Genomic DNA, 14,125 nt, shown 5'->3' on the forward strand with positions numbered 1-14,125 from the left:
TACTTAGATTATCTCATTTAATCTCCCAGCCGCCCTGTGAGGGAAGCACCGTCATGGTCTCTGGTTTAGGAGGATAACGAGGCACAGGGAGGTGCAGTGACTTGCCCATGGGCACACAGCTATTAGGGGTAGAACGTGGCTTTCAGTCTAGGCTGTGGGGGTCCCATGTCCCTTGTCCCACACTCCAAGACACTGCTGCCTTCCATGGAACCGGGACTCTAAACTCTGGACACGGGACCTTTCACCACGAGTGCTCCCCCTGTGTTGCTGCGACCACTCATTTGTTCATTCAGCCAGCCTGCTCGGACGGTCCACGCTGGGCCAGGTCCCATGCTAGATACCTCGCTCTCGTTCTCAGACTTAGGTGCTGGGGCCAGGGAGAGCCGAGGTCCCTTGAGGACACAGCTCTGCCAGGCCTTTGCCCTCCTCCCACTGGGGCAGGAGGAAGGCACTGCCTGTCTCCCCTCCACGCCCCTCCCCCCCCGGCCCATGCCACCACAGGCCGCTGAACACGGAGGCAGCCACCCTACCTTCTGATTCTTGAGCTTGGTCTCCATCTGGCTGAGGCTGTCTGTCTCCTGGGGCTCGTAGCTGGGGATATGGGACAAGAAGTGGTGCACGTGGTCGTAGCCGCTGCGGTAGTTGTCATACGCAGCCCTGGCGCTCTGCAGGCTCTGGGCCCTACGGGGACAAAGCCCATCGTCAGGCCTCTGCCACGGTCAGCGGATGCCTCCTGTCCCTTTTCACAGAAGTCCTCTCCAAGCAGGAGGGATCATAGATAATCTAACAAGATAACCTAAACAGTCCCCCAAAAGAGGGTGGTTAACGAAATTATGGAATTAAGTTGGAACACACTGCGGCCTCTGTCAAGCACAGGTAGGTCCCTGTGTACTGACCAGCAGGGACGCCCGTGGGGCATTGCAGGCCCTCAGTAACCCACAAGTCCAAGGAGAAATAACAGGAGATGCTAGGAAACCTGAACTCACTGAAAATAAAACATTAACATTTGGGGGACACAGCAAAAGCGGTGCTTACAGGGAAATTTGCAGTTCTCGGTGCTTTTATTGGAAAAGGAGGAAGTGCTCAACAATGGAAGAAGAAAAGAAAGCAAATTAAAGCTAATAGCAGCAGCAGCAGGAAATGGTGGAGAGCAGATGCCCGTGACAGGAGACAGAAGAGGGGAGAAGAGGACTGAAGCCAAAGCCAGTTCCTTGAAATGGTCGCTGAATTGACGAGCCACACAATGGTCAGGAAGGAAAAAGAGAATATATAAATGAAATGAGAAAAGGCAGAACATCAGGAACCAGGGAAGGGACATCCCCTCGGGTTCTGGAACCAGTGAATAAGAGGATATTAGGACCACTTTTATGTCTGTCAGTTCACCCACTTGAGGAGATGGACAGATTCTTTGAAAGACACAAGCTCCCGGACCTGCTCCAGGAATTAGATGACCCAGAGTAGCCTGGTACCTAGTGAAGAGGTTGAATTTGTTGTTAAAATCTCACACACCAAAAACAAATGACTTGCAGGCCTGCATGGCTTCTCCACTGGTGAATTCTATGCAACATTTAAGGAAGCAGGATGTGTTCTGTACGAGCTCTTCCAGAAAAGAGAAGAGGAGGAGGTCCCACTTACTGGCGCCTGACCCCGACAAAGCGGATGACAGGAAAAAGCAAGCCATGGCGTAGGCGGTGAGTTGTCAACCATGTTACGTACCTGCCCCAGCTCCTCGACAGTTTTAGAAGGGGACACAAACTGGTAGCCATGCTTCCCTTGGGGGACAGGGGCTGGTCACTGTAATCACCTTGAGTTTTTTAGTTTGTAGATGTATTATTGCTTTTCTCAAAAAGAGAAACTTTAGAAAAAAGCCTTCGGCAGCCTCAGCGCAGACCAGTTAAGTGGAGGCTGCTGCCCACCCGTGGCTCCTCACCTGAGCTCAAGCTGCTGGCGGAGGTTGTCAGAACGCTGGCCCAGCTTGTGCACTTCAGCCTCCTGGCGCTCCAGGTCTGGGCAGTGCTCCTGGAAGCGGCTGGCCAGGGCGCTGGAGCACCGCTTGGCCCCCTGCAGGTTCCGCTCCACCTCACCGAGGAGGGGCTTCTGGGCCTGCAGCTCGGAGGCCAGGGCCTGCCGGGGCAGAGAGGCAGACAGCAGGCGCTGTGGCTGGAGCTCCCAGGGGCTAGGGCAGCACTGCCCCAACAGCTGGGGGCCTCCTGCCTCAGCAGCTGGGTAAGCCTGGGCACGGGAAGGGACCAGGGCTTTGCCTCTGCGTTTCTCCTTATACCTGGTGGTCGTTTCTGCAACGTTCTGTTTCGTCACAATGAGCATAACCCGGAAAACCTGACCTCTGAAAACCCTGCAGCAGGCAGCATGTGCCCTGTGACATCGCGCCCGGGACCAGAATGACCGGCTGCTCTCCAGCCACAGGGCCGCAGCTCTGAGGTGAGGATCCCCACAGGAGAACTGGTGTGTGACTAAGTGGCCTCCCGAGGGCTTGAATGTGTACAGCCGGCCGGCAGGCAGACACGCCAGGCGGCCCAGGGGCAACGGTGCAGAGAAAGCAGATGCTGGGGCTGCAGGCAGCTGCCAGTCCTGCTGCCGACCTGCTTGGGAGAGTGCGCTGGCCCAGGGGGCCAGATCTGCTCGTCCAGAGATCCTGGGAATCTGGCCAGTTGACGTGGATACTTCATTTTAAAATCAGGCCCCTGATTTCCACAAGCCCCCCGAGCAGCTGGGATTCGCGCCCTGGGTCTCCATTTGCAACTTCTGACTTGGCACGCAGCCTTTCAGAACCTGGAGACTCGCTGCCCTGGTACTCAGGGCTTCAGTCCCATCTGTTGAGAGGTGGTGGGTGGGGAGCGCCTGGGGAGAAAGGCTCGTGAGGCCCTGGGTCCCCAGACTTACCACTAGCTCCTGCCTCTTGCTGTCCAGGGCGCGGCCATCCTCAGGCACTGTGTCGTCCTGGGTCAGCTGCTTCTCGTAGGTGGCCAGAGCCTCCCAGCCCTGCTGCAGGCTCTTCTCCAGGCGGTTGGCCACGTCCACTCTGAGGACACGGGGCAGGAGTGATGGGTGCCCGCCTGGCCCCATGATCCCGCCCAACCTCCCCACCGCCCACCTGACACCCACTTCTCCTGGGCCAAGTCCAGCAGCTGCACCAGGCGCTCATATTTGCGGTTGGTGTCCTCCACCCGGGTCTTCAGCAAAGGTGTGGTGCCGCTGCCCGGGAGGGCCTGCACAAATTCCTCGCACTCAGCCGTGCTGCGCGCCTTCTCGGGCTTGATCTGCAGCAGCTCGTTGGTGATGTTCTGTGGGGACCAAAACCCCTGGAGCTGGTCACAGTCCAGCAGCCTCCTCCCCCTCCAGGGGCTTCACGGGACAGAGGAAGCTGCTGTCCTCCCTGGGGAGCCAGCCCATAAGGAGCGTCCACCGAATTCTGGTACAGTGGGCTGTGACTCACAAGAGTGATGGAAATTAACAGGTAATTATCGAGCATCTACTTTTCCGCCCATGTCAAGTGGATGATTTCATCCAGCTTGGGGGCCACTCCACGAGGTGGGTACTTTTCCTCTCCCCATTCACAGGCGACCCTATAACTCCAAGCAGCTTAGGAAGGGCTGTGATAGGGCCTGGCCATGACCCACCCTTGTACCCGTCCTCCTCTGGCCTTGTTTCTGAGCACACTGAGGCCTGGGCTCAAGTAGTGGGTCTGCAGTCAAACAGCCAGCAAGCAGCTCTAACTCCGAAGCTTCGGCCTCCACGCACTGTAGCCTCCCCCTTGGCCACAAGCCCGCAGGTGACAAGCCATGTGGAGGCAGCGTGAGCCTCACTTGCCCTTTCTCCTGGGGCCATGTCGGGGGTGCCAGGGCTCAGGCACCTCCTTGGTCATCAGCCTAAAACAGCCCCCCTCACTGCCATCACTCAGGACTGCTGGTTACATGGGGCAGGTGGTCCCTGTCAAGCTCCAAGGCCCCCATGAGGAGGACACCGGCCTAGCAGTACCTTAAGGTCCTTGGCCCGTTCAGCGCTGTCCTGCACAGCCCGGCCCTGCTCCAGCGGCGGCCGTAGGATCCCTGTGATAGCCTTCTCCTGCCGGTCCAGATCTATGGCCACTTTGTCCAAGCCAGCCAGCAGATGCCGCCCCTGAAGGTCGGAGGCATCTGCCAGAAGGAAATCACAGAGTCGGCTCGCAGTGGGGAACCGGACGGGGGGCTGTGAGGCACAGGGAGAGGGGCCTAGGAGGCCAGCTGGGACTTCTGGGGCTGGCCCAGCCTCCCCCACCCCTGCCCTCCCTGTCTCCTGCCATCCCATCTGCAGCACAGACCCGAGGTCCAGCCCCTCTTCCCTGTCCACCCAGAGTCCTGCACAGTGGCCCCAGCACCCACCTCCAGGATTCTCTGCCTTTAGCACCTCATGCCGCTGCTGGAGTTTGCTCCTGCTCCTGGCTGCCTTCTGCCGCACACCCTGGTACTGGTTGCCCAAGCTGCGGGTGCACAAATGGGCTGGGGGCCTGGGGCAGCCCACTGTCCCCTCCCCCTCCACACACGGGTCCCCAGACTGTGGCTGGGCAGAGGGCCCAGGGGAGTCACGAGGCTCATCAAAATGCTCTGAAAAGTTAAAACCCAGCACACATGGAAAGTTTGCTATAATGCTGCTCTTTCTTTACTTCTGGGTTCAGGTAGGTCCTTCCTTCCTTCTCCTCTTCTTCATACCAAATTTTACTATCTAAAATTATCTCGTTTGTTCCTTTGTTTTCCCCACCAAGATGTTACTCCTGGGGTAGCAGTACACAGTAGGTGCTCAATAAATACTTGCTGAATGAATACACGAAGGCATTCCTCGAATCACTCATTGAACAAAGGCGTTGTTGGGTACTTACTTTGCACCGGGTACTGAACAAGGCCCTGGAGACAGTAAATCTCAAGGAGCCCCTTCCTGCCATGAGACTGACACACACAGTGTTCTAATAAAGGGCAGTTACGTGCAGTGGGAGAAGGTGCTTGAGCCAGGGTGGAGGGTGAGTGAACAGTTACAGGAGGCTTCACAGAAGACGTGGCCACGGAACTATCTTAATTCAAGAGGCCTGAGCCAACCGGGCCTTGAGTAGGTGTCCAGAGGGAACAGCATATGCAAAGGCCCAGAGGTAGGTGTCCAGGTAGAGGGAACAGCATATGCAAAGACCCTGAAGCACTTGCAGAGAAACTGTTCACTGACTGTGCCCACAGCTGGACAGTGAATTTAGCAAGTCATCCTGGCCAACGGGGTCTGCTCCTGTCCCACTTGAGCCCCCAAGGGGGTGCAGGTGTGGGGTCAGTTGCCTCCTGAGGCTGGGTCAGGATGCCCAGGGCTGTGAATGGGGCCTGAGGGGCCCAGTGGATGGGGCCAGTCCTTGCTGGCTCTATCCTTTGCCCCGTACCTGTCCGCCAGAGCCAGGGCCTCAGGGTCAGTTGGGGGGATCACGAAGCAGACGGCGGGGGCAGTCAGCTTGTTCTCTGCGCTGTCCATGAGGTCCCAGCTCTCCCCATTGTTGCTCTGCAGGGTGTAGCTGTAGCCCCGTGAGATCAGGCCCTGGCAGGGGCAGGCCGGTCAGAGGGCATGGAGAGACCTGCCCTGGCCAGTGACCAGAAGCCCAGGTGCCATCTTGCCCCACCCCTCAAACCTTAGCCCGTCTCTCTGACCCTCCTCAAGACATTTCACTATAGAGTAGGGAGGGTCCAGCTGCAAAGGGATGTGTTGGGTCTGATGTCTCAACACCCACCTGGATTTCCCTTTGGGGAACTGCCGCCCCTGTCCCTGAGAGCTCAGGGTGGGCATGTGACTCGGGCCTCACCAATGAGAATGGCATCTGGAGCCAAAGTGACTGGTTTAGGCAGGACACAGGACTCAGCTGGTAGAACAGAAGGTCAGGGCAGCTGGTGGGACACGGGGGTGGGGTGGGGCATAGGGGTTGGCAGAGAGTGACCCCAACTGCAGAGAGAGACAGAGGTTCCCTAAAAACATTATGTGGGGCCCTGCATCCAGCATTGTCACTCCTAAGACACTTCAGTGACCTCAGAGGGGCAGATCTGGGCCCAGCCTGCCTGGGGCACCTGGGGCACCTGGGTGGCAGCTCACCTGGTCACCCTCAAAGTCACAGAGTGCCTCCACAGGGATGGGCTTGAGCGGTGTCTCCCGGCGGTACTTGAGGGGCACAACCTGCTGCCCTCGTTTCTGCAGGCCCCGCACCACATGCTCGTACTTGTCCAGAGCCTTCTCCTGGTCCTGAATGTAGCAGGGGGAGGGCCCAGGTGAGACCACCCCCTTCCCCAGGTGGGAGCTGCAGGGAGGGGTGTGGAGAGGCCCTTGCTGGGCCCATCACTCACGTCCAGCTCCTGCAGCAGCAACTCAATCTGGTACTCGTCCTTGAAGTCAGGGCTATATTTCTGGTTCAGGTCCGAGTCTACCTTGTGCAACAGCTCCTGAGCATCCTTCATGTCTTTGTGGAACTAGGGGAGACCAGATGGCCCTGTTACAGACAGGAAACCACTAGGACACCTAGGGCTAATCCTGGCTGTGTCTACAGGCTTACCCCCCCCCCCAACCCTCCCTGGCTGGCTTCTGGGGGCCTCTTGGGCCGGGTGCCTTCCCACCAGTCCACACGACGCCACTTTTAGGACATACATATTAAGTGTTCACATATAGGTACTGTTAAAGCTTTAAGTTCTTTTCTATTCCATTCCTCTCTTTGAGCTAGGGGTACTCTGACTTCACTCTACACTTTTCAAAGTCTTGATACATGGAACACAAGCCTCCCCACTTTGTTCTAGAAAGTTCTCTTGCCCATTCTTTAGTCCATCAACTCTGAAATCATTCAGCTGTCCCCTGGGCTGTACTAGTGAACGAGACTCTGAGGTCCCTGTGAAGCTCATAGCCCAGCGGGGTCCAGACACTGAACCAGAAGTTACATGAGTGTCACCTAAGTTCAAGAGTCCCCAGTCCTAAAAATCAGGTCACCAGCCCTTGTGAAAAATACACATTCCTGTGGAAACCAGCTAGTATCCACCAATGAAGAATGGATAAACACAATGTGGTCTGTCTGTACAAATGGACTAGGATTCGGCCATAAAAGGGAATGAAGTTCTGATTCATGCCATGACATCGATGAACCTTGGAAACAGGGTCAAGCGAAAGAAGCCAGACACCAAAGGCCACATAACCTGTGAGTCCACTTTCACAAATGTAGAGAAGGAAAATTCACAGAGACAGAAAGATAGGTTAAAGGTTACCAGGGGCTGGGGGAAGGGAGGCAGAGAGAAGGGAGTGATTGTTTCATGGGTGCAGAGTTCTTGTTTGGGGTGATAGAAAAGTTCTGTAAACCTTCCCAAGGTGAAGGCTGCACAACACTGAATGAATGACACTGCATCATGTGCTTAAAAATGGCTAAAACAGCAAATTTCCTATTCTATATGTTTTACCAAAATGAAAACCCCACCTCCTTCCTGGGGCCCACAATGACCCGTGAAATCAGATTCTCCAGCCCTGGACTCCAGAGAAGACAGACAAGGGCCTGGCAAGCTTGGGGGCACACCCATGTATGCCATCAAAAGCATGGGCACTGGGTGGCTTGGGAAGGCAGCCCTGCTCTTGGAGGAAGCCCTGAGTGCTTCCATCAGTGATGCTCTGGGGCTGATGGGTACCTGGTGGTAGTCTTCCATGTACTTCAGGTGACTCTCCTCACAGATGAGCAGGTTCAGGTACTCCTTCCAATCTGCATGCACGGCCTCCATGTGCGCCTGCCAAGAGAAGGGGGCGGGGAGCAGGTCACTGCTTGGCAGGTGTGTGGGATGCCCAGGGAGGAATGGCAGGATTCTGGACCAGAGAATGGTGGGGGAAGGGGCACTTGGCATGTCCCTGAATGTGGCTCCCACAGAGGCAGCCAGCTTCTTTCCAGGCATGGGAGGAGAAAAGGGACATGTTGAGGAGCCAAGCAGGATTGCCATGTATGGGTACTTGGGTTGTGCACTGCACAAGGGACAAACAGGGGCTGCATCTCCCCAAAGTGGTTCTTTTAAAAATTCACACAAAGGCACTGTAGAGGGTTGAATGGTATCCCTCCCTTCCCCAAATTCATGTCCACCCAGAACTCAGAATGTGACTTTATTTGGAAATAGGGTCTTTGCAGATGTAATTGATTAAGGATCTCAAGACGAAATCATCCTAGATTTAGGGTGGGCCCTAAGGTCCAATGACTGATGCCCTTATAAGAAAAGGAGATGACATACAGAGAGACACACAGGGGAGAAGGTTATGTGAAGACAGAGGCAGAGAGACGAGCGACGCAGCCCCAGGCCAAGGAACGCCACAGACTGCTGGCGACCACTAGAAGCAAGGAAAGGCAAGGAAGGATTCTGTCCTAGAACCTTCAGAGGGAACAAGCCTGCCAACATCTTGATTTCAAACTTCTGGACTTCAAACTGAGAGAGAGAAAGTTTCTGCTGTTTAAAGCCACCAAGTTTGTGGTCATTGGTTACGGCAGCCCTAGGAAACTATTACAGGTACCGTATGGGGCCGAGGGCAGGACGTGGCAAAGGATGAGATAACGAGAAGAGATAGGGTCAGACAGAGGAAGGAAAGACAGCAAAATGGAGAGACAGACACAGGATGCAGGACCCCCATCTTGGGGGCTGCCTGAGTCCCGGCGGCCCACAGCAGAGGCCACCCTGAGGCCACCCTGGAGGAGGCATCCCCCCCCAGGCACACGCACCTCAATTGAGTTCCTCCCGGGGTGCTCAGCGGCTAGCAGCTGGTCACCCTCGCTGTGCAGTTTGTTAATTCTCTCCTCTTTGGCCTCCAGGTTCCGGTTGATGAAATTCTGCAGAGGGGGCAGTTGAGGGGGCTCAGCGCCCAGTGGACAGCCCTGTGCTCCCTGCCAGCCCCGCCCCCGATGCCCCAGGTCCCCCCGGCCCACCTCGTACTGGCGCCGGCGGCTCGGGTAGTCGAGGTTGCGGTCACTCCAGTCATACTGCATGCGGCCCTTGGCCTGCTGGTCCAGCCAGTACAGCTCGTTGGTGCAGCGCTGCATGTAATCCTGCAGCGTGCTCAGGTGCTGCTGCCGAGCCTGGGATGCTGCCTGCAGGGGGGCGGGGGGGAGGGCAAGGACAGGGCTGAGGCCTCCCTCTACCCCTCCCCTCGGGCTGGCTCTGGCCGGTGTGCGGACAAGCCTAGCTCCACACTTCCTGGCTGGACCCCCTTGGACAAATCACCTGACCCTCCGAAGTGCATTCATTCATGCAGCAACCGTCTATGGTGCAAGTACTAAGTGCTGGGCTCTGCTCCAGGCTCTGGGCATACACCAGTGAGCCAGACAGACAGAACCCCCATGGAACGGACTTTCTCGTGGAGCCTCGAGTTTGCTCATGCACAAAACGGGGATGACAACAGCACTGGTCTCATAGGTACAACGACTGTCAAACAGGGGTGCCTGGGTGGCTCAGTTGGTTAAGTGTCTGCCTTCAGCTCAGGTCGTGATCCCGGGGTCCTGGGATGGAGTCCCGCATCGGAATCCCTGCTCCGCGGGGAGCCTGCTTCTCCCTCTGCCTGCCATTCCCCCTGCTTGTGCTCTCTCTCTGTGTCAAATAAATAAATAAAATCTTAAAAAAAAAAAAAGGCTGTCAAACAGTTGGTGCTCAATAAATGTGAGCAGCTAGAGCTTCCACTTTTGCCTTTATCACGATCCCCGTACAGAGGCTAGGAGCACAGTAGCAAAGTGCTACCGCGTTATGGGTGAGAGGTGCTGGGTGCGGGGCAGGGAGGAGCAGAGGGAGCAGGGACGCTCGCCTTTGCAAACACGAACAGGAGTGTGCCAGGACTGTGCTGGGCACTTCTCCCGCGTCAGCGGTCCTAGGAGACAAGGCCTCGAAGGCACTCCACCGTACAGGTCGGGAAACTGAGGGTCTGAGAGGCTATGGAGCTCGCTCAGGGTGTCCCCGCCAACGAGGGATGGAGACATCTGGCTCCAGAGACTGTGCTTCTCTCACCTGAGAGGTCTGAACCGGCCGCAGCAAGGAAGCATTTAGGCATTCACAGCACTTTTAAAAAGAACATATTCCTTAAAGGTTTTGAAAAGGGAAATAGAAAACTTTTGCTTATAAAGCGCATGGCATTGTATCTGGCACACAGAAGGTGCTTAGTAAAGAAAAAGCCAACTGCAGGACGGTCTGTATCCAGGGGACCTGTTAGGGTTTTCCACAAGCAGAGAGCAAACTGGGACGCCTCTCAGGTGGGGGCTCAGGGTACGATCTTCCCACTCACCCCTTTCATTCTGTTTGAAACGCTCACTGCACACGTTTCCTGTGCCCACACTCCTGGCTTCCCACCCCCTCCCAGCCCATTCCCGGGGTGGGGGTGGGGGGGCTTCTCACCAGCAGTTTCTGGTACTTGGCCTGGAGTTCGCTGTCCGGCTCCTGCGGACAGAACCGGGGGCACGGGTCAGGGCGGGGCTGCAGGTGTGAGCCCCTCCTCCCCGGGGCCAGGCCCGCTCCACCACCACGCGCACCTTGCCCCCATCTTTGGCCAGGTGGGGCCCGATGGCCTTGACCTCATTGTGGAAGATATTGTGCTGCTCGACCTGGTGGTCCACCAGCGGCAGGTCCGTCCCGAAGCTCTGGCCTCTCAGTTTGTCCTGGGAGGGCGGGCGGAGAGATGACCCACAGAGTGTGGGCTAGGGCCTGGGACTCACAGCCCACCCACACATAAGAACCAAGGAGGGAGCCAAGGGGAACCAGAAGAGACGTGGGGAGTGACGGTCACCTTTACCACCATCGCACCTACACGTGTCAGCTCACTCAATTTCACTGTAACCTCAGAGTACCCCACGGTTGTCATTTCCATTTCACAGATGGGGAAACAGAGGCCTGGTCAGGGGAGTGGTTGCCCAGGTCATAGCACTAAGAGAGGACTGCTGGCTCCAACAGCTGCCCTTCCCCGTGGTGGAGACAGGACAGTGAGGGCAGAGGAAGGGCATCGGGCCACTCCTCCGAGCCTGCCCGGGACCCCAACAACCAGGGTTGGAGAGATCCCAGGAGGGTCCCAGTCTCCACCACGTCTGCTGGGTGACACTGGGCTAGGTGCTACACCTCTCTGAGCCTTGCTGTCCTCACTGACGCAGCCATCGAGAAACGTCAGGAACATGACCCTCTGCGAGGCAGGACCGTGGTACCCATGAAATGGCGGGGTCCTCCCTGCACACAGCTGAAGCCAGGGCCATACCAGCTTTTCATCCACCAGCGCTGCCCAGTTGACCTGCGGGTCTACCTCCTTCACCACCAAGTTGTAGATCTGCTTGTGTTTCCCACGGAGGCTGGTCACACGCTCCTTCAGCTGACGGATGCTGAGTGGGGAGAGTGGCCATCCTGGTTAGTGGGGCCAGTTGGCAGGCCCACTGCCCACGCCCGTTCCCCCAGGAGGGGCCTCCCACCCCAGACACTGGCCTGGGGCTTTCTGCTCAGGAGCCTGGAAGGACAGGGAGACCGGGGCTTTGGGTTCCAGACAATCACTACCATCCTCCCTTACCCTTCCTTCCTCTATCGATGTTTTCCCAGGAGAAGGTTCTGGAAGGAACAGGCAGGTCCACGGCTCTCTGGAGCCTGCCACTGAGCAGGAACCACAGGGGTGGTGTGGGCCATGACAGGAACAGGGCAAGGACTCATGGGGCACCCTGAGACCCTTGCCCCTGCCAGGGTGGGGGGTGCAGAACCAGGCGGGAGGCATTTTGGGTGCCAGTTTATCCACATCTGAGCTGAGGGGAGAGCCATGAGCATAGGAAGCTGGCTGGGCATCAGGGAGTGGGAGGCCATGCTCAAAAGCTTGGAGGTCAGACAGCACGATGGTCAGGGACCTGTGGTCACACTATGACCAGAACAGGGGACATTAGTGCTGAGCCTCAGTTTCCCTGACTACAAAATGGGTCATCATGAGAATAACATAAAGCGTTTGGCATGTATCTAGCATCTAGTTAGCCTTCAATAAACTCTGAGTTGGGCTCCAGAATGCTGAGCAGTCTACAGCCCTCCTGCCCCATCCCAGGAACCTGGAGCAGAGGGGACCTACTCCTCGGCAATCATGTCTCCTTGGGGATGCTTCATGTGCTTGGCAATGGCCGCGTCTGCCTCTAGCACATACAGCAGCTTCTCTGAGTCTGACACCTTCTGCAGGGTCACGTCCCGGTGCTCGGGCTGTCGGCCCTCCTGCAGCCGGGCCAGGTCCTGTGAGAGTCAAGACAGAAAGGGGGATCGAGGATGGGGACTCCACGGGCACTGTGGGGGTGGGAGGGGTGGGAAGAGAGGGCCAGCAAGGGGCTCCCAGTCCCACCTAGCCTCTCTTCCGCCTCTCAACAAACAGCCCAGGTACCTATGTGTGGGGGCTCTGGGACACACCTTCAAATGAAGAGGCATGGCCCTGCCCAGCCCAGTCAGATAAATAGATAAACCTCACAAAGGTGATTACAAGTTCATACAAGTCGGTGTTTACCAAGGAAACACACCAGAGGTGGAACAACAGGGACCTGCTTTAGATCTGGTGGTCAGTGAGCCCCTCTGGAGGCGGTGACACCAGCTAAGAACTAAGGATGAAAGAAAAGAGTGTTCTAAGCAGAAGGAAAGCCTGTGCAAAGGCCCTGAGGCAGGAAGGCTGGCTGGGGGAGGAAGTGCAAGAGGTGTAAGGCAAAGGGGCCCCATCTGTCCTTAAAGGCAAATGCCTCAGGGCTCTACGGGACAAGGGCACGGCCTCGAGGGCAGTCAGCACTTGTGACAGGGCCGGGGGTGGCGGGGGGGGAGCGGACGGTGGCCCATCTGGGGTGGCACCTGCAGAAATGGTTGAGAGTCAACAGAGTGGGTGGATATTTGGGAGGCACGGTCAGTGTCGCTGATGAGCCCAGGGTCTCTGCTTGTTTAGGGAAGAACAATGAACTGGCAGCCAGGACAGCAGGTATCTACACACAGTCTGTTCGCTCACTCAGACAACATTCCTGAGGCCCAGCCACACACCGTGCGGGGCCCTGGAGACCCCAGGCCAGTGGGGGAGGCGAGGACAGGCCGGGGACTGGGCTGAAGACAGACCATGGAGGTAACACGGGAGGCCAGGAAGAGCCAGCGCCCACCCCCACTGGGTCTCAGCGTCCCCATCACTGCCATGAGAACAAGGAAGAAGCACCCAAGCGACCCCAGTGCAGGGTTCCACCATGTCCTAATCCAGAGAGACAGGAAGCAGATGCGTGGTTGCCAGCGAGTCGGGTGGAAATAGGAACAGTACATGAGCACAAGGGTTCTTACTAGGGGATGAAAATGTTCAGAAACCCATTTATGGAAACAGCTGTGCCACTCGGTGAAGTTACTAAAACTCACTGCATTGTCCACTTGAGGTGGGAGCTTCTTGTGATATGTACAATACACCTCAATACACCTGTTACAAGAGCGAAAAGAAGTGAACGAGGTGATGTGCTTCCTGGTCCAGAGGAGAGAGCAGACTTCCCCTCAGAAGAAGAAAAGGCGTTCAGCCCACCCGTCCCTGGCCAACTCCAGGGAGGCTGAGGGGCAAGCGGGGCCCGGCGCCCTGAGGGCCTTGGAGGTGAAGCCTGGGGGGGGCTATGCCATCTCTCCACCCCTGTGTGGATCTGGCCAATGGGGGGAAAAATACGACAAAGCATCATGGTTCTTGGCTTGGGTGGAACATTATCCGCCTCATTGTTTCCAGCTGATCTGCAGCTCTCTTGGGCAGGTACAGTGTCAAAGACTAATTTTGCAAAAGGGGGAAGTAAATTAATCATTACCTCATTCATGCAAGTGCTGTGTGGGAATGCAAGCCCTCTTGAAACATGCTAGCTGAGATGAGAAAGAGAACATCTAGCTGAGAGATGCCGCGTTCAAGGGTTCACAGTCAGGCAAAACAGATAGATGGAGAGAGAGGTCAGCGTAGTGGTTACTCTGGGGGGTATGGATTGGCAAGGTCACGAGCCAGCTTTCTGGGAAATGTTCTCTATCTTGACCTGAGCAGTGGTTACGTGGGCGCCTATGGATGCAAAGGCCCTTAAAATGTGGACACTTTCTATATACCTTACAGAATTTATACCTCCAGTAAAAGGATTTTACAAGTAAAA

General features: G+C 56.6%; 1 protein-coding gene across 1 annotated transcript in view; it reads right to left on the reverse strand.

Annotated features, from left to right (window-relative positions):
* Positions 1-14,125, reverse strand: part of PPL (periplakin) — a 43,778-nt gene that overhangs the window by 5,927 nt on the left and 23,726 nt on the right. Inside the window, exons 3-18 of the mRNA XM_021698356.1 lie at positions 12,082-12,236; positions 11,242-11,362; positions 10,529-10,654; positions 10,395-10,436; positions 8,942-9,103; positions 8,738-8,845; positions 7,671-7,766; positions 6,357-6,479; positions 6,109-6,255; positions 5,411-5,562; positions 4,380-4,477; positions 3,997-4,154; positions 3,124-3,302; positions 2,902-3,040; positions 1,931-2,124; positions 531-681 (exon numbers count right to left, since the gene is read on the reverse strand). Coding sequence (XP_021554031.1) covers positions 531-681; positions 1,931-2,124; positions 2,902-3,040; positions 3,124-3,302; positions 3,997-4,154; positions 4,380-4,477; positions 5,411-5,562; positions 6,109-6,255; positions 6,357-6,479; positions 7,671-7,766; positions 8,738-8,845; positions 8,942-9,103; positions 10,395-10,436; positions 10,529-10,654; positions 11,242-11,362; positions 12,082-12,236 — 2,151 coding nt within the window. The remainder of the gene's footprint in view (positions 1-530; positions 682-1,930; positions 2,125-2,901; positions 3,041-3,123; positions 3,303-3,996; positions 4,155-4,379; positions 4,478-5,410; positions 5,563-6,108; positions 6,256-6,356; positions 6,480-7,670; positions 7,767-8,737; positions 8,846-8,941; positions 9,104-10,394; positions 10,437-10,528; positions 10,655-11,241; positions 11,363-12,081; positions 12,237-14,125) is intronic.

This window comes from Neomonachus schauinslandi, chromosome 5 (genome assembly GCF_002201575.2).
Source record: "Neomonachus schauinslandi chromosome 5, ASM220157v2, whole genome shotgun sequence".
In the NCBI taxonomy this organism is placed as follows: Eukaryota; Metazoa; Chordata; class Mammalia; order Carnivora; family Phocidae; genus Neomonachus; species Neomonachus schauinslandi.